The sequence below is a fragment of the Falco naumanni genome, chromosome 9 (assembly GCF_017639655.2).
Source record: "Falco naumanni isolate bFalNau1 chromosome 9, bFalNau1.pat, whole genome shotgun sequence".
Lineage (NCBI taxonomy): Eukaryota > Metazoa > Chordata > Aves > Falconiformes > Falconidae > Falco > Falco naumanni.
Window position 1 is genome coordinate 26,508,350 of NC_054062.1, and position 19,065 is coordinate 26,527,414.

The window sequence follows — 19,065 nt, forward strand, 5'->3', positions numbered from 1 at the left end:
TAACAGTGACACAGACTGCACCTTTATCTGCAAACTTGAATTTAAACAAAAAGCTCTCAGCTGAATTGAATGAGGAGTTGGTGCTTGCAGTTAAGAAACAACTCTTAAGTTTGACCTCTTAATTACCTTTCATTACATGCAATGTAAGGTAAAACTAGCTTAACTAGCTATTTTCACTTAACTGATGTTAAGTATTTGCTGATTCAGGTCTTTGACTGTTTCTAGTATCTGTTCATCCCAAGAAGACAACTAGAGAATAAACATTAGTAGCTAATGAGGTCCTGACTCAGACGTGTTGTGAAGAAAGAAGATTGTAGTTATGTACCTGAAGCAAGGGCTGTCTGGCTGGGCCACAGTAGCCTCCATTTCCCAGATACCATCAGGCTGCTGCCCTAGTGAATTCCTCCTGCAATGAACCTCTTTACTTGGAGTTTTGCCTTAAGTACTTGAGAGCCAGACAAAAAGCCTTTGAGAGCTAGTCAGATACACCAACCCAGGCAAAAACATTAAGTGTCTAAATGCCCTTCCATGCTTCGCTTTCTCACTGCTCTGGAATGGCCTTGAGGCTTGGGTTTGAGACCCTTAAGATATGCAGAATCCTTTTGCTATAGGCTTTGCTGTCTGTCTCTCTCTCACCTTTTCTTCTGCCTCTCTTACAGACAGGTCTTTATAAAATTTGTCAGTTGTAGCCTATTATATCAGCAGGCACCTCAAGAAATCTTGGCCTCCAGCTAACTGGACAGACTGGTTTTTGAAGCTTGTTCAACTTCATGGGTCAAAGGGGATTGAACTGGAAATCATATGTTCTTGATGACTTCCTATATTTACACCATACAGTACACTGGTTATCTGCTTAGTCTCGTAGGCTTGATACAAGTTGTCTGGAGGCAACAAACCAAGTATTCTAGCAACTCTTGCAAGAGCTATGTAACTTTAAAAATTGGAACAATTCACACAAATACCTATTAGATACTTCCTAATTTATCACGGTTTGTAATTAGATAATGAAATGGCTCCAGGAAAAGAATGAGGAATAAAAGAGACAGATTTTTAGGAAATTTGATTATGCAAAAATGGGTATGTTTTGATTGCAGTCCAGCTGCATGGGAAAAATATCTGATTGCAGCAGCACATGCAGTTATCTCTAATTTAAATGGAAATAATATCAAAATGTTTTTTTTAAACTACAGCCTTATTCAGTGCACATGGAACACCCATGGTAGTCTAACCAATTCACCTAAATATGATCAAATGAAAAGGAAACTGTTCTGGATACTCATAGTTACAAATCTGGGGGTGGTTTTTTTTTTTTTTTTTGGGGGGGGGGGGGGGGTTAGAGACCAAAGCAACAATATAATCAGTCATGTGAAAAATGAAGCGCCTTTTTTTCAAAACAAAGCCATAATTTTGCTATTGTAAAGATATATTAATGTCAGAGATGAGCAAGAATATTTCAATCTCAATCTATAGTTGGATTTTTTTGTTGTTTGGGTCCTATTTCTAGCAAACAATACAGGAAGAAAAATAACTGATGCTTACAAGCCTTTCTAATTAAAGGCTAGCAAGCCTTTTTGAAAAGGACACAAACACTTGCAGACAAACATTCTCCCCAAACTAGAACGAAACCATTTAAATCTCCTCTCATTCTTTTCATTCCTCATTACTTTTCATTTATAGACACTGCCAGGTGCCAGCTGGGGTACAAGACAGAAACGGTAAACTGCAGAAGATGGCTATTTGTGATGTTTCAAGCATAACCAGAAGCTGAATCTATTGGGGGGGGGGGGGGGGGGGAGAAACCCAAACACTCAGAAAAGCAGAAGTTCTGCGATCTTCACCCTAGATTTGCAGATTGAATGTATCTGGTTAGTTTAGATAATAATCCAAGCTATTCTTGTAGATGTAGTGCATTGCTGCAGGAAATCTCAAAACATTTTGCTGTGCACCTGTTTCTCAAACCTATAAGTCTTTATATATATATCAGCATATAACACTATATCCTTTTGCTGTAAATTATTCATAGCATGAGTTTTGAGCAAAACATAAGATGTGCTTGTGAATTACTTGTCAGTTATTCTTACGATATTTTTTTTCCAGAATTGAGAACCTAAAAAGAATCGGTTGGATTGTTTTTTTTAAGAAAAATTGGGCAAAGTTTTAGGCTCTAGGAATAGTCTTGAGGTACCAGACCCAGCTTGTCAGCACATGATGTTCCATGTTGCTGTATTACAGGGCTACTGAAAGTATGGAATATCCTTCAGTTCCAGCCAACATAATGAAAGGATCAGATATTTCTGTCAATAAACATTATTAAGACTAAAATTAAGCTTCATTATTTCAGGATTCAAAAAATTTACACATACTCAGTTATTTAACCGTTCTTTTAAAGCAAGACTTATAAAGTGGGATTAATTGTCACTAACTACCACAGTTGCTCTAGAATTGGTACCAGAGGTAAGAAGGTCCCTGTCAGCATAAGCCTGTACTTGACCACTACCTGATGCCTTGCGTGGCTACACATCTGCTCAGCCCGAGCCATGGACTGCAGACAAATAATCACATGATGTTAGTGCTGTTATTTCCTGATTTTGTTTAGCTAAGTCTCATCTAATTCCAATCCCCTTTGAAGAAGTTACTTTAATTTTTAAGAGACAGCTGTAGTCACTAATGATGAAGCTGGAAGATAGTTTCTTTTTGGCAAAGCTCTATGTGTTACTCAACTGTCTGAAAAATGTTTCAAGCTTAAAGAAAGCTTTAAAAAAGGGAAAGAATACTTTGATGCCTGCACTTCTCTTTGTAAGCAAAGCTTCCAAGACACTATTGGTAGCCTGGTCACGCATCAGAGATGAGGTAGGCAACCCTAAAATGTGGAATCACATAGCTTACAATGAAGAATGGAAGGCATTTTTAAGCCCTTTTTGAAAAAAAACAAAACCAAACATTGCTTTTCTTTATGGGTTGTAATAAAATCTTCAGCTTAGGTCTAATAGAAGATACTTAGTTTAGGTGAACAGGAAGAACATACACTGGGAAGAAACTAAAAATACATGTGAAGTTCCTAATATAACCAGACTTCCAACAGGTTTCACTATAAAATTAGTCTTTTGCAGGAAGTTACATCTGTGTTGCTGACATTGACTTGATTTTAGTGGTGTGTGTTTTAAAAATGTGAAGCGAGGTGGGTTTCTAAATGATAATTGCTGAACGAAAAATGAGATACTTAGCTTAAATTGCCTTGATCACAAGTAAAATTTTAATGAGGCCAGTGAAGCTGATGAATAAAAAACCTGTATGATTCCAGGTATCAGTCCATGAAACTGGAGTCCTGAGATCACAAGTTTTTATAGCTCAGTCTCACAGGTACTCTAATGGTTTCTCAGATGACCTGAGACCAGGAATGTGTAATTTTCACCCTCCTATTGTAACTGCAGGTGCTATGGGAATGAGGTAAACTGTCTGCTGATAAAATGACTCGTGTAAGGTCAGAAGTCAGAGAGCATTCCCATTATAGCTGTTAAGTGTTGTGAAGTCAGTTCTGAATAAAATGTTAACGCAGAAATATTCTAAGATACTAATGCAGGCAACGATGTTCTTTCCTGATGCATTTTTAAATCAATTGTTTAAACTATAATTAATTTTATTAAGGAGGAGGATATATTAATTGTATTAAGAAGAAGCAAATCGTGCCAAAGAGCTCTGTTAAAAAGGGAGGACAACTTCATACATAAATGATTTAACAGCTAAACTATTTATTGAACATACATTAAGCATATTTTTCTTAATTTATATAAATTAGTGTTAAACCACATGGTAATTTTAATGCTGGCTTTGTTTAATATCTTACAGGAAGCTTCAAAAGATGGTGCATGACATCAAGAAAAATGAAAGTGGGATAATAAACAAGTTCAAAAAGTAAGTCTGAAATGCCAATACTAGTTTATCAATTTGGGAAAATTCAGATTGCTAGCATAGTGTATTTTACTTTAGTGATGGGACCACGTTATCATAGAGAGATGTACTTCAGCATATGTACAGAGCTTCGGTCCAGGCTGCAACATGCAGAATTGTCATCAGTATTAAAAATATCACGAAGTGGTTGCAGAGTTGGTCTCCTATAGGAGGTTGTGTTTGTAGCCCTGAAAGAACAGTATTTGGGTAAATGCATTTTTCTTGCATGTTCTTTGAGAATGATCATCACTTGTTTGGGTGTGTGCCTTTCTCAGTCCCCTGTTCAGGCTACCAGCTGCAATTACACTTTAATTTGAGCTCCACCTTGAACCCACTGTTCAGACATCATAGTCAGTATTCCCATAAAAATGCTAAGTCCTCCTATGTTTCAGTTCTGTAAAACAAAACTCAGCATTACCTAGCATCTTTATTCCAGTAAGAAGTGCTGAACAGCATATATATTGATGTCACGTGCATATGAGTATCATCAAATATTCATGTGTATTTACACAGAGAAAGAAATTCCAGTAATTCTGCATCCTTGTGAAATGAATACACTATTCACTCTTTCTAGTCAAACATCTATTTAAACCAATTAGCTATTTAGCACACTTTATTTTCCTTAATGCAATAGCTTATTTGCATTGAACTTCCATTTGGATGCAATTTTTCTTATTCAGATGTCTTTCTTTTCACGGGTCATTGACAACAAAAGTACTAAGTACTTTTAAAAGTTAATTAGTACACAGTGTCTGCAGTATTTCCAAGACAACTATATTAAATCTAGAAATACAGCTCTCATACATAAAAGGCACGTGCAAATGTTGTTTAAAATTGTTCTTAAAAGAGTGACCATGATGGCTCAGTTCAAGGGAAAGAAAAAGTATGGTTCGAACAAGAGCTGATGCTGGGGATGTAGGAAATGATCGGTACGCTGGTGGGAGAAGTAGCAGGGCTCTGCCTGGTTTGGCTATGCAAGCGCTCCAGAAAGCCGGACTGGCTCGGCGATGCCTCTGCTGTCAGCCCAGGCAGAGCCAGTGTTTGCAGGGCAGCCACTAGCCCCGCCACAGGAGGGGGATACATTTCTAGGAGCAGCAGGGACCACCTGGCTCTCCCATTTCCTAGGCAGGGTGCAAGCCTTCCTTTGTGGCCTCTTTTACCACAGCCGTATTTCTGTCCACAAACCTTGAGCAGGCTCTGATGGTAGCACCTGATACATCACATAGATTCTTGAGGTTACTTTTTCCTTTACTTGGCTTCTTTCACTCTAGCACTGCTGCAATTTGCAGCAAATCAGTCACGTGGTATATGTACTTGTTATTTCCACACGTGCTCAAAAGCAAATTTTCCCTCTAAAATGACTTTTTCAACTACTTGGACCTTTAACTTAATCTGAGTGGATTTGCTTTTAACACAGTATGTAAATAGACCCCTGTGTTCAGAAATTCATCTGCTAAAATACTCAGTTTCACCTGGGACCTGCTCACAGGGAAGAGCTTCTAAGGCTGTCAAGGCTTCTGGCGGGTTTTTGGAGGGAAGGGGAGTGAGGGAGATGGGGATTTTGTTATGTTCTTTCTTTTTAATAAAGGGTGGCTTCCTACTTCACAGTAGTAGTTTGTGTAGTTAATAATGTTGGTGTGGGTCCAGTTCAAATGGCTGAGAGGAAAGCAGATGGCAAAAATAATAGAAGCATCTTATTTATGATTTGAGGCAACAAATTGTCTCCCATAGTTGCCTGAACATGAATTCTGCTGTTAATCAGTATTGCTCTGACTGTGTGTCCTTCTCTGAGAGTAAGAGGGGAAGGACAGACAAGGGAGAAATAACAAGAACTAAATGTAGCTGAAGCTGGGAAGGTCAGAGGTGCCATCGTTAAATATCAGATACAAGATTGCTGCTGTAACAGTGCAATTCTTTGATTCTCTCAAGATTAAAAAAAAATCCACAAAAAAGAGCAGGCTCATAAAAACTCTTGTAATGTCTGTAGCACAGAGCTCACATTTTGCCTCCCCGAGCTATAAGAATACAAGTTGAGAGGTAACAAAATATAAAATAATACATATAATAATCTTTCTGATACTTCTGTGGTTCATCTAAGCCATAATAATCTCTTCTGCAATTATGAAGACCAGAAACTTACTCTTATTTAAAAAAAAAAAAATGAAGAAAAATTCTCATGTTTGCACGACTTCAACTCAGATCTTGAACCCAGCACGTAATGAGGCTTGCAATAAAAGCATGAGTTGACAACACTTATAAGGATATGTACAAGAGATGCCAAGCTCTGCAGAATTAGAATTGGCTGTATTCCTCTGAATGTGCCCTTTGGGGACTTCTTGTTTGATTATTTTTTTTTAGATGTTTTTTTCTTAAAAATGCCATTATCCAGTTGATCAGTTCCTCCATTTCAGTTAGAGGATTATTTTATTAAATTTCAAGGATCTAAATATGACTGAAGCAGGAAAAAATGCATTTAAAAAAATGGGCTTTACATAGCACAGATTTGGAATTTGTCTATATGCTAGAAAAAATCATTTTGACTCAAATTCAGATCTGTTATAAGTAGAAATAATTTTAGGTAAGTTAAACAGTATAATTCCTTACTCTAAGCCTACAGTTGTCACACAGATGTATACTGCAAGCCTCTGCTAATGAAATTGAAAGAATGATCAAATACTCATGAAATGCACATTTGACTTATTACCAGTATTTGTTAAGACACTTCTAAAATCTGGATTGGCTCTTGACTATGCAGAAAAGTAAGAGAAGTTCTTGCTTGCTCTCCAGGTACAGCTCACCTGCCAGGTACAGCTGGGGAGGTATATGTCTGCCATCCATGTGTGTCTTAAAGGTCTGCAGAAAGCAGTCTGAACAGTGGTGGTAAAAGCAAAGAAAACTACAGATTGTTTCTTCATTACTTAAAAGTTCCTGTTGTTTATTCCCCATCCTGACTCAGAATTTTCCAACAGTAAAAATATTGCCCATTGCAGGATAGCATTCACCTGCTTGCCCTTAATCACATGCAAAACTATTTACAATGCTGGAGTCCCAGCTGCTCTGCAGATCATGTCAAAAAGGATTATGTACTCAGGTGTAGAAGCAAAAGGTATAGCCAAAGTTCTATAAACAATGAGAGCTGGGGGCATTTTTTCATATTCACATCCTTGGTAGTACAGAACAGGGAAGTAAGAAAGAAATCATGGGTTTCACTCTGCAAGATGGTTGCTGACGCTTGAAACAAACTATTCCACTAGGTCATGAGAATACAGCTCAAGAAATGTTTCTCTGTCAGCTGGATTGAACCTGTTTGGAACTCTGAAAAAGTTTGCAAAGTTCAATTAATTTATCTTTTAATCAGAAGTGTGATCATCTAGTGCACTTGGGACTAATACATACTTGCTCAACTCAGTAAAGATGTTAATATAATTTTTGTAAAACCTGTTAAGTTAAAATGTTTCTTAAGAAGCAAATGGAAGGAGTTAATGACAGAAGAAGTGAAGGACTCTTGAAAACAAAGAGGTTTTAGGCACATTTTAACTGCTGGAGGAGTGAGCAGAAACACTAGTGAGGAAATGCATATGTAGGAGAATTAAGTGCTACACGAAAAGGACTACTACTTCATACGTTTGGTTACTTTTCTGGGTGTAGCCTGTAAAAACAAGTGTTGCTGGAGCAAAAACCCCAGACTTCTGCTGCATTCTTTTTAAAAATTCTCCATTTAGTGCAGGAAAACACAAAAATGTGCTATAAATGCAAAGCATATGATTAATATTTGCAATTCCCACAGGACTCCTATGTGCAAAGTTAAGCACATGCCTAAAGTGTTTTGTTGGATCAACCTCAGCATGCTATGGAGGGGAAAATTCCTAAAAGTTGTTATGAATTTCTGTACGGTGCATTCTGCTCTTGTGTGGGCAGCGTCTACGCCCTATTATGTGGGAAGTCTCATATGCTGCTTGGTTATTTGTTGAAGCTAAAATGTGTATACTAAGATGTGTTACATTGGTTTTAAAACTTGTAAACCATACACTCAGAAATGTACTTGGATTTTATTGAGCCCTTTAGAACTGAAATTTCTCATGGGTATTTAAAAACTGCCAGAAAATTACTTATTTTCTATTAAATTTTAGAAAAATACTAGTCCCATTAAAGTAAATGGAAACTTGAAGTATTTGTGTTCTGTCACAGCTAGTACAGAGATACTTCACCACTTAAGTCCAGAATGGCATAGCACTAGAATATTTTATTCAAAAACTGCATTTTCTATAATTTCATATAACCATTTAAAGACATGTTAGGAAATCGTTCTGTCTTCCACTTAAATATTGTATGGTCAGTTGGATGGATTTGATTCTTTCAGTACTTTCTCATTAACTTCAAGGGAACAGGATGGAGTCAGTTGCCACTCTGCAAGCATCACTGTGGATAATTCCATCAGAGCCTGAAATAGCTAGGTAACCACTCCTTGGCGGAGGAGCTACGTCTTTTCAGTTTGCATTGTGGTTTGCACATTGGGTAAAGTTCTGGCTGTTGCAAAGTGAAGCTCCAATTGACTTCAAAGGAGCCTGGATTTCAGTTTTGGCACTCGGTAAATCATACCCGTACAGTGAGAATTATTTTATTTTTAAGTGGATTTGAATTTTAGAACAAATAACATATTGGAAGAGATTTTAGCAAGCATAGATGTGGCCGTGAACTGTTTCAGCTCTGACAGAAACATTGTTTCTTTTCTTCTATTGATATTCAGGTTCCAAAATGAACAAGTGGCCTTAATTTGCAAAACTGGGAAAGATACTTGGGATCGGTATGCTATTTCAGAGCTGCACAATGGCATGATAGACTGCTTAGACACAGACCTCTGTTCTGTGTTGTGTATGCTTTCATTATAACGTATTTACATTTTCTGTTGGGGCCACTGCCAGGATTTACAGGGCCTGGGACAAAGCGTCGAAGCCGTCTGCTTAGCAGCTTGGAATTGTGTAAGGTGGCTTAACCCCCATACGTTACACCGTGACCCCAACAGCCTCCTACTTTTGCCTCAGTTCCACTGTTTTCCAAGTCTCCACTGTCTCTGAACAGCTCATGATAGACATGTTGCAAGGTACATCAATACGTCTTGCTCTGCCCCTTGCTAAGACCTGAGATCTGTCCTGGCAGTGGCCCTGAGTTTTTCTTTCTAACATGCCTGTGCTAACCCGGATGGAAGACACGAATGCTTTTTCATTTACTGTTTGTACACTAAGTTATATTGTGCTGCGGGAAGTTAAAAGACTCTGAGAAAGCAATTTTCCATCATTAGTGCTGTTAGTAATGAACAATGCAGGTAAACACCTCAAAAATAATGTGCCTAGATTGTTTTTTATTTATTTTTTTGGGGTGGTGTTTTTGGTTGGGGGTTGGGTTTTTTTATTGAGTTTACCAATGCCTGCACCATTTATTCATTGATTCATGCATGTGCTTTTTCTTTTTGTTTGTGACTATCTGAACAACAGAATTCTATGAATTCAACTCAAAAGTAGCCAAAGAATTTCTCAAAACAGATGGGAAAAGTTTGTGAATCGATGTGTTAGTGCCAGCATGACACCACTCTGAGTTACACTGCTACCTGAACAATGACACCTAAGCAGCACACTCCTGTAGTAAACCAAAATTTGTCGATATCACTACTGCTCAGAGATCACAAGAAAACATTTTAAAGTCTTTGTTGTCATTTTTTTTTCTACATAATTTGTTTATTTTTGCAAATAATTTGTTAGGATCTGATTGAAGAATGAGTGAAGCCATCAATTCAGCAGACAAAGGCTCAGGTCCATGGTGAGATCTCTTCAGTGCTACAGGGAATCTGTCACACAATGTTCAGAAGTCACTTTCAAGAGTTATTTTAATGTAAATTGTGTTACTGTTTTATATGGTGACAAAAAGCAAAGGTTGGTTGTTTCTCTTCAGGTGCATCAGTCTGGCCTCTGATGTCACACATGCCATTACTTTTGACTTTAAACCCAAATTCCTCTTTTTTTTTTTTTTTTTTTTTTTTTTTTTTAACATGCGAATGAAATAATTGCTATATCAACTGGCTGTAATTCAGGGTCTTCTCTGGACAGCTGCAATTTAGCAATCAGGAGTCTACATACATATATACACATACATGAACAGGAGTACATGTATATACACATATATTACATATATGTATACTACTGTTTGCTACATATAAATATACATGCATACATACATATACATACATATATAGCCACAAAGATCCTTTCAGTATTTCTACAAATCAACTTTTGATTCACTTGGTATTACAAATGCCATTATAACAGTATTTATGAAAAAAGGGGCATAACACCATAAAATAATAGTAAGTTGAAACTGAATCTGGTCCTGAGACCTAGTGTACATTTAAACATTAATCAGAAAATAAAGTGCATGCAAAACGGTAGTTACAGAAATATGACAGGGGAGTGCTGCACCACTTTCTTATGCTATAGTCTTAGCAAAGCCTCTGTGAGCCTGATTTTCATCTTCAGATAGATGTGCATTTATCTCTGACCCCTATGTTACCTGTTTCTGCATTGGAAATGAAGAGGAGGGTGGGTGGGCAAGGAAGCTGTTCTTTCAAAATATGTTCTTAGAAAAAAAAAAAAAAAAAAAAAAGAAAAAAAAAAAACACCAACCCTCAGAATAGATTCTAATTTCTTATCTGTTTCTAGCTTTTCAAAGCATTCTCCTGCAGCTATTTGCTAAGCATCTGTGATGATAATCTGTATTTCTTCAGCTGCAGGTATCTTTTGTTACCAGCTTTTTAACATGTCTGGCTAACGTTCCCTTCTAGTGTATGTTACTAGATTATAAATGTAATATAATTATTGTTTACAGGCTGAAAAAAAAACCTCCACCAAGTCTACCACAAAGGGATTATGCTTCAGGTAAGTCTATTAATGCAAATTTAAACTGCATGTCTATGTATATTTGATACCTATACACCTACCAGTATTTCAGTTATACATTTCCTCATTAATTTGTTTTTAATGAGAGAATAGTCTATGATTATCAACAATTCTGAAGGTAGTTCACACCTTTAAAATGAGAGGCAAGCAAAATGTGGCAAGTTGTCCCACAAAATCAGTATTTACCAGGGTTCTGCATGTAGGCTGTTCTAAAAAGGGAGAACCCACATCCAGTCCCACTTTGCCAGACACTGTGATGTGAAAGTAAATAGGGGAAAAACCGGAACAAATTATCATCACAGATTCTGAACCTTAATGCTATTAATGTGACAATTATGATGTTGTGAATTATCTTACAGGTAGAACTATATCTGCTTGCCATGCAGCACTGCCCTCAAACTAGCTGACACCCATTTTTACAAGTTAACAGCTGTCTTGTTAAGGAAACAATGATACGAAAACTGAAGCAAAGGACAGAGTTTGGAAGTTATCAGATAACTGTTTCATGTTTAACATGAAGACTTGTAATTAGTGTACTGTCTTGCAGCTTTATCTGAGAAACAAGCTAAGTACAAAGCCCTGAGGTCAGTGGTAGTTGCATTATGTAGAAATTGTTATTCCTACTTAAAAAGGAGATACATTAGCAGGACACTGTGTAAAGTGCATGCTCTGCTGTTCAGACTATATGCAGTTTGGCATTTTCTAATTTTTTTCCAACAGCTCTCAAACAAGTTATCTAAACAAGCAAGCAGGCATCTAATTTACTGTTCAGTCCAAACCAGATGTGTTGCTCTGAACTGTTTAGGAAATTTTGACTTTTATTTTTGTTTGTTTGTTTTTTAAGCTGAATATGATAAGTATACATTGAAAAAACAACCCAAGATAAACGTTTATGCTCACTGTTCCATCTGCTTAAATAACTCTAATGTTTTATTTAGAACATGCAGACAATGAAGAAGAATGGTCAGATGATTTTGTAAGTACATATTTTGGGGTAGTAGGGGGTTACTCTAGCAACACATTAGCACAAGTAATAATAATAAAAGGGGTTTTTTTAATCTTCTACTTGTGGTTGAACTTAATTAAATGTTATTTGTTACATCACCCTTATTTACAAGTAGCCACTGATTTTTAGCTACCTCAAATTTTTTTATACTAACTTAAAAGTACACTCAGAAGTACTGTCGGTGATAGTACTAAGCTTTTTGGATAAGTAAGCACGTGACATCGATTTGAGGGAATTCTCAAACTGAGCAATAATTTCAGAAACCAGCAAGATCATCTGTTTGGGAGAGGGAGGGTGGGAGGAGTGAGGAGGGGAATGCCACTTATTGCTAAAAGTGAAAAACTTCTAATAAGGTTTTGGAGAATATTAGAATGAAGCAAGTCATGATAATCAGCCACACAAAGTAATGGTACAACCATCATCCTGAAGTCTGAAGTGACTAGTTTCCTTCTGGAGTTAGGTCCTGAGCACCTTTTTAATAGGAAAGGCAGAGGAAGTGACAGGACACATCGAGTCACAGCTGGAACTAGGAAGGAGCTGTCCTGTGAAAAGAAACAAGCTGTTAGTCTGTAATTTGAAAACTGAGGGCTCGGTGTGGAAGGTACTCCTTGGAGATAGCAAGGAGCCAGGGAGCAGGAAGCTCCCGGGAGGAGCGGAAGGGGAGGCTGGCAGGAGTGCCTGTTGATTTAAAGGGAATATTAAAAGGGGGTGTAATGAGTCCTTTCAAAAATACATTCTCATTACTTAGTTAAATGTACTCCTGCAAGGATATTTGTATCATATACTGCTATGAAGCTGTAAGTATGTTCTGAGATGAGAAATGGGAAGTTCTGTCTTTCTAGGACAGTGATTATGAAAATCCAGATGACCACTCTGACTCTGAGATGTATGTGGTCCCCAGTGAAGAGAATCCTGATGACAGTTATGAGCCGCCTCCAAGTGAGCAGGAGAAAAAGAAGATTCCCTCCTCATTCCCTATTTCTAGGGGTGAATACGCAGGTAGTTATGGAGTAGTTGACTATGTCAGCTTGATAATTGCGTATTTATCAGTACCAGAAGAGAAGTGGCCTCAAGTGGACTAACGTGTCCTTTCCTCAAGAGTTTGCTTTTAATTCTGAGAGTAAGTCTTCAGCTTTCAGGGGTAGGATTTTTATGTATGTTATTACAGCATGGAACAGGTTAGTATTGCTGTTAGCAATGTTTAGAATTTTAACATAATGTGTTCTTAGAGACTTTGATAGACATCTACTAACTACAAAATTCAAGCAAAGGTACAGGAGATAGCACTAACATGGCTCCAGATTTATCTGCAAATTTTACTGCAGGAATTCATATTGAAGATTAAGTGCATAAGACTAGAGTGGTCCCTTCTTAATCTTTTCTGTATCTCAAATCATTATTCTGAAAGCAGTAAAACAGAGGACAAAGCAGGCCAAATATTCATGACGTATTGTCCTTCAAGATTGGTACTGAAGAGGATAAATATCCTGAAAAACAAGACAGAATCGAGATTTTATTTACATCAGTCAAGCATAAATGTGCATTTTCTTCCTGTTTTGATTCTTTTCAATCGTGGGCAAATCGCACTGAAGTGAAGGAAAGTTAGTTTCAGTTACATAAGATTTGAGCCATGGGGTAAAGAAACATTGGCATGATGCCTGCTTTCATTTTTGTATGACACAAGACTGTCACTGCTTATAGAATAATCACTGAAGTGCTAAAATGCCACATATGTAGTCACAGAGGTTTATCAGCACTTCACCTATGTGCCCTTTGAAAAGGGGAGGATTTTTTAAAATTACACCCCAGAGGACCTGGCATAATTTGTGTTTCAGTCCCACCCTTTGTGCTGTGGAACAGTTGTTTTTCTTATATGTCAAGATACTTTCTTTCTCACTGTCACCAAAGTTCATACTGGCACAGGACATATTAATAGACTACACCACCCAGCCACCACCTTTTCCCCAAGGAGTTAAACAGTTTTTCATACAACAGTCGGTGTCTAAGCAACCCCTCTGCAGCAGAGGACTAGGCTGTTACCTTGAGCAATGAAATAGGACCAGTTTGCACACAAGTCTCAACACCAGGACCAGCATACACTCAGGTGTGCCTTCTGACCTGAGCTGCAGCCTCAGTAGACTTGTTTACACAGGCAGTACAAGATGGTCCAGAGGCCAATGTGTAATTTTTACTAAAATTGTTTTCTTCTGTATGAAAAGACAATCGCACCAGTCACCAGCAGCTTCCTCCCGTCAACAAACCTCTCCCAAGTACACCTAGTGCGGCCACGTCCAGACCAAAGAAACCATCCGTGCCATCCCTGCCACTGCCATCTCCTGCTGCCAAACCAAAAGTACCACCAAAGCCTAAGGAGTGTAGTGATGATGAGGTAATGTTTATAGATATACAAGTTTTGACAGTTTAAATGACTGATGACCCCACATCAATTAGTAGACTACACAGCAATGCCATGGTTTGGTCTCAGCTTCTATAGTACAAATAATTTTGTACATTTTTGTGGCATTGTCACAAACAGTGACCCGTGAGTACCATGCTGACAAGTATCAAGGAGGCTCTTCAGATCACAGAATAGTTTCTGCTCATCCAGAACCAGCTGCAGGCAATGGGAAGAGAGGAACCTTAAAGGGTACCCCAGGACCAAAGGGAAGGGAGGGCTTTTATCCACCAGTCTCATACTGGAGTAATTTGGTGGAGGGTTTTCAGTCTTGGGGAATCCCATCTGCACAGGATGATAAATGTCTGCAACAGCAGTCACTGCGAAATGGTAACTATTGTAAACTGCTGCCAGGGCTTCAGTCCCAACAGTTTGTTGATATGATGGAGGTTTAACTGGTAGATTTTTGTTGTGCATTTGTCATAGGATAATTACATTGTGCCAGTGGACAATGACGACGATAACTATATTGAACCCACAGAAAACAGCATGTCACTACCTAAAAAACGTGAGTCTTAGTCATTTAAGCTAATAATTATTGCCTTGTTAGGAACAACAGTGGAAAAAAAATGGAACAAATTAATGCCTGTTTCTAGGGCTCAGAGTGGAGGTGCAGCTAATAAAGAGAATGCAGCCTGCAAAAAGGCAGTTGGCTCTTCTGATTCATGACAAGGCCAAGGAAAATTATTTTTAACTTTATTGGAATTCACGTTTTAATTCCTGCCTCTCTCACTCAGCTGTTTCAAAGTCCAGCCCCTGTACAACCAGGAAGGTTTTCATGGTATGTGATCTCCCTCCTCATCCACGGGAGCCACAGCATTAAAATTCCATTTGCTGAAGTGCCTCAGGAAAAGAACAAGCATTTTTAGATTTTCAGTAGATAAAGACTGACTTTGATTCATATTTTTTTTTTACCTTGCTATTTGAAGTATATTTAGCTGGAGAGTCAAACTACTACAGTCCAAAGGTGAAAAGTAAACAGAGAAGAGCATGTAGTTCTGACAATACCAAACCTATTCAGCAAGGCATGAACGCTGAATAATGTTTCCCTTTTAAAATGAGAGCCACTTTCTGCCTCAGCTGATTTGCTGAAGGTCACACAAAAGGCTATCACTTGGACCTACTTAATATTTATTCTTATTGTATGAGTACTACATTGTTAACGTTCTTAATATGTATGTGATGTGTGTATATATATAAATATAACTGCGTATATAAACACAAGTATGTGCACAAGTATATATGTATATGAATAAAATATGTTTTTAGCTCCTGTGAGCAGATTTATGAAGACAGCAAAGTCAGCCCCCCCTACTTCTTCAAAGCTGCCTCTTACTTCTGATATGCAAGGTATGTGGAGTTTGTATCACTTTTAAAATAAAAATAACATAAGACTGAGGAATATTGAATTACATTTGATGTATTCACAGCACAAACTGTAAGACATACATCAGTAAACCAAAAATATTTTCCCCTTCAGATTTTTCCATGTTATAGCAGTTGTTTTGCCTAGCTTGAATAGTAAATCTGCTGGTAAGCATAAATAAAACTAGAACAAGTCATTTGCCCCAAAATAATTTATTTTTTTGCTTTTTGCTCTAGCAGGGGAATGCAAATGGATCAATACGACAAAAACAAGTATAGGACTCAGTTAGTAATCCCATTTCAGTATAGGAATTAAAACTCAGTACTTTAAAATCACATCAAGATTAAATCTTAAAGGAATCTGTAGAGGCTGATGTTTTGCATGTCCTGTGATAGCACTGTTTTATTTGTTATTTATTTAAGTTCTGTAAAGCACAATTTATTTGGAAAAAGAAACAAAAGCAGAAGAAAATAAGAGCAATCATATTTGCTTTTATACGTGCAGATATACTTGCTTAATCTTCCTTAGCTGTGCTAACTTCAAGTTGTTTTGTATGCTCATAATCTCATTAATTGCTTGGAATGTAACCTTTACAGACTGATCACACGGTTCTTTAAAAGTGTCTGCAATTTCGTTAGCAATGTGTTTAGCTTTCAAGTCGTAAACTACAAAAGTTTTCTTCTGAATGACTTAAGATTTTGTGAGTTACTTTTCAGACATTTTAAAATGCCCTTTTCAGTCTTAGCCTTTCTGTAAATCAGTGTCAAGCAACAACCATCTCCTGACAGATGTTACTAAAAAAATAAAACATCTCCCCCTGGTGGGAACTGGGATGCTTTTCAGCCAAAAAAAGCAATGGAGCCTGCTACGAAATTTGTTGAAAGATGATTGTTTTCAATGAAGAAAGTGGACATAGATACAAGGATGCTGGTGGCTTTGGCTTTTAATATCTGTGAATTAAAATACACCTGTGCACCAGAGCTCAGAGATGGACACTGGCCACGCAAATGAGCCAGCTTATATTTATGATTTACCTGGCCTCTTCCTCTCTGAGTCAAGGAAAGGCTAAATGCTGCCACAAGTGTGAAAACACAGGGTTGCACAATACAAGCATTCATCTTGCTCTGGCGGCATGGGAGAAAAAGGAAAAACAAAACAACAACAAAAAAAAAGGTTGTGGAGTTGGGGAAGGTTCATTAATACAGTGATTGTTCATCAGACTTCCTGAGACTTCCTGGTGTTCACACTAGAGGACACGGAGTGTAGCTGCCCCAAGGTTTTGGAGGCAGAATCAAGCTCAGAGCAGATTCTCCCAAGTTATTTTCCAGAGGCAGAAGTACAGTTGATACAAATTCTGATCAGTTTTTCTGGTAACACACATTACACTTTTGCTAACCAAAGAATGCATTTTTTTCCTTCCCTGTCCTACAGAAGTCTATGAGGTTCCCGAAGAAGAGGTAAGGCCTTTCTACAGTTTGAATCGCATTGCCCTTGGGCAGGACACAAATGTGATTGTAAAAATAGATGATCAGCCTTTCAAAGGGGGAAAAAAGGGAACAAATCTCTCTCTGCACTTAAAACTTTCTGACACTTCCTGCACAGAAAGACTGGCAAACCAAAAGGTCTGCAGAACACAGTAAACTGAAAGGAGCTGAAGTTTCCCAGTCCTGTGTGATAGTGGTCGGGTCTGGGAAGCAGCAGCCTAAGGGAATACTTTCCAGAAGCAGAGCCGCAGCAAAGGAGCAATGACAGTTCTGACAGTAATTTTCTTCCCACTTGCTGGTACTGACATGACATATGGCCAAAGTGTGCTCAGGGCTTCGTGGATTTACTGGGGTTTACATCTTGCCTCTCCCACCCTAGTGCAGATTACCAGCCAGAGTTCTAGTAGAAATCTATACTACAACTCAAAAATAAGATATTGCTAACATAAATAGGATCATATGTAATTTATGAAATTAAAAAGTGACCAAATAATTCAGTGCATTTTCTCTCACAGGAAAAACCATCACCACCGCCACCGGTAACCAGGTAACCACTGCTACAAATGTTTGTGCATTATTTAAAACTTGTTAGAAAAAATATTTTCTCATCTAGATACTAATGTTTGATAATTCTGTCTAGAAGATATACATATAGTAATTCACTCTCTTCAGAGTATCTACACAAAGATTGTTTTCCATTTCTATGTTAATTTCAATAACTCAATCATAGCACATATTAAAAAGAAATACCCCTTAAAGGTACTTTTTAGAATTTTGAGGAGGTAGGGGAGGAGAAAGAGAGGTTGCCTTTGTATTCACTGTTGTTAAATACAATTTTCCTTTCTTCATTCATGTTTTGTTACTAGGTTCACTAAGCCACTTCTGTCTGTGCCTGTTCAGAATACAGAGCAATCCCACATTCACAGCATGACGAGAGAGTCACCTAAGCTGGATACTTCCAGGTAAGTCAACAGCAGCTTATATCAATAGGAAACGTTAGCAGAGACAAAATTTTCTCCTCTCTATTGTGTAGCCATCAGACAGTAAGCAATTTCCAGAACACACAAATAGCCAGGGATATTGGGACAAGGTAAGACTTCAAAGTTCTCATTTCCTTGCAAACTTCTGTATTCAAGCCAGTTTGCCAAATGGATGCTATTTTCTTGAACATCCCTTTCGGGATCCGGTGCAGACATAAAACATCTTTGCAAGCCAGTTTAAACTCCTTTTACCCATCTCTGCACCCTTGCAAATGAGATGTTTCTGCAGAGGGTGGGGCACAGGATTGCTTGTAAAGAAACTGGACGCAGTAAATCCATGCTTTAAATTCCAAGTCTCTGGAGGAAGAGAGGCAAAGGAAGCTTCAGTATGCAGCCTATTTCACTCCTGTTTCCCCAGAAGTGCTGGAAGCTGCTTCGTAACCATTGTCTTATCTCTAGGGCATGGCATTACAAAATAGGCCATATGATCCTATTTTGTCACAGCAGGTGACATCCACAACGCTGTGTGTATTATGGTGTTTGGTGAGGTCCTGTGCGCAGCTGCAGGGGACCTGAGGTCCAGGACAGAAGTTCTTCTGGAGTAGTTCCACCCTAAGGGCACAGCATCACCACAACCACTGCAGCAGTGCATAGCTGCAATTAAATCCATTTCCTGCAGACCTCCTCCTATCTCGATCTTGAAATGCATATCTGAACCAAGAAATTAAGTAAATCCTACTCATCTTAACTTATTGTGTATATTTTCCAGAAATATTTTGCCTCTTCCCAGAAATCGTCTTCATCCAAAAGCAGTGAGTAATTAATGTGCCACTATTAAAAAAAATAAATGTTTTTAACTTAGGCTGTTCTGCGTTTTAT

At 38.0% G+C, this 19,065-nt stretch overlaps 1 protein-coding gene across 9 annotated transcripts in view; it reads left to right on the forward strand.

Moving 5' to 3' along the window:
* Positions 1-19,065, forward strand: part of BLNK (B cell linker) — a 100,307-nt gene that overhangs the window by 65,771 nt on the left and 15,471 nt on the right. For 6 of the 9 annotated variants that reach the window (XM_040605488.1, XM_040605489.1, XM_040605496.1 and 3 more), the window contains 12 exons: positions 3,847-3,912; positions 8,696-8,752; positions 10,825-10,874; positions 11,834-11,871; positions 12,744-12,900; positions 14,121-14,290; positions 14,783-14,864; positions 15,626-15,706; positions 17,154-17,179; positions 17,722-17,753; positions 18,073-18,168; positions 18,956-18,998. In XM_040605488.1, the coding sequence (XP_040461422.1) occupies positions 3,847-3,912; positions 8,696-8,752; positions 10,825-10,874; positions 11,834-11,871; positions 12,744-12,900; positions 14,121-14,290; positions 14,783-14,864; positions 15,626-15,706; positions 17,154-17,179; positions 17,722-17,753; positions 18,073-18,168; positions 18,956-18,998 (898 nt within the window). The remainder of the gene's footprint in view (positions 1-3,846; positions 3,913-8,695; positions 8,753-10,824; positions 10,875-11,833; positions 11,872-12,743; positions 12,901-14,120; positions 14,291-14,782; positions 14,865-15,625; positions 15,707-17,153; positions 17,180-17,721; positions 17,754-18,072; positions 18,169-18,955; positions 18,999-19,065) is intronic. The other 3 variants (XM_040605490.1, XM_040605497.1, XM_040605493.1) reach the window with 1 other exon arrangement.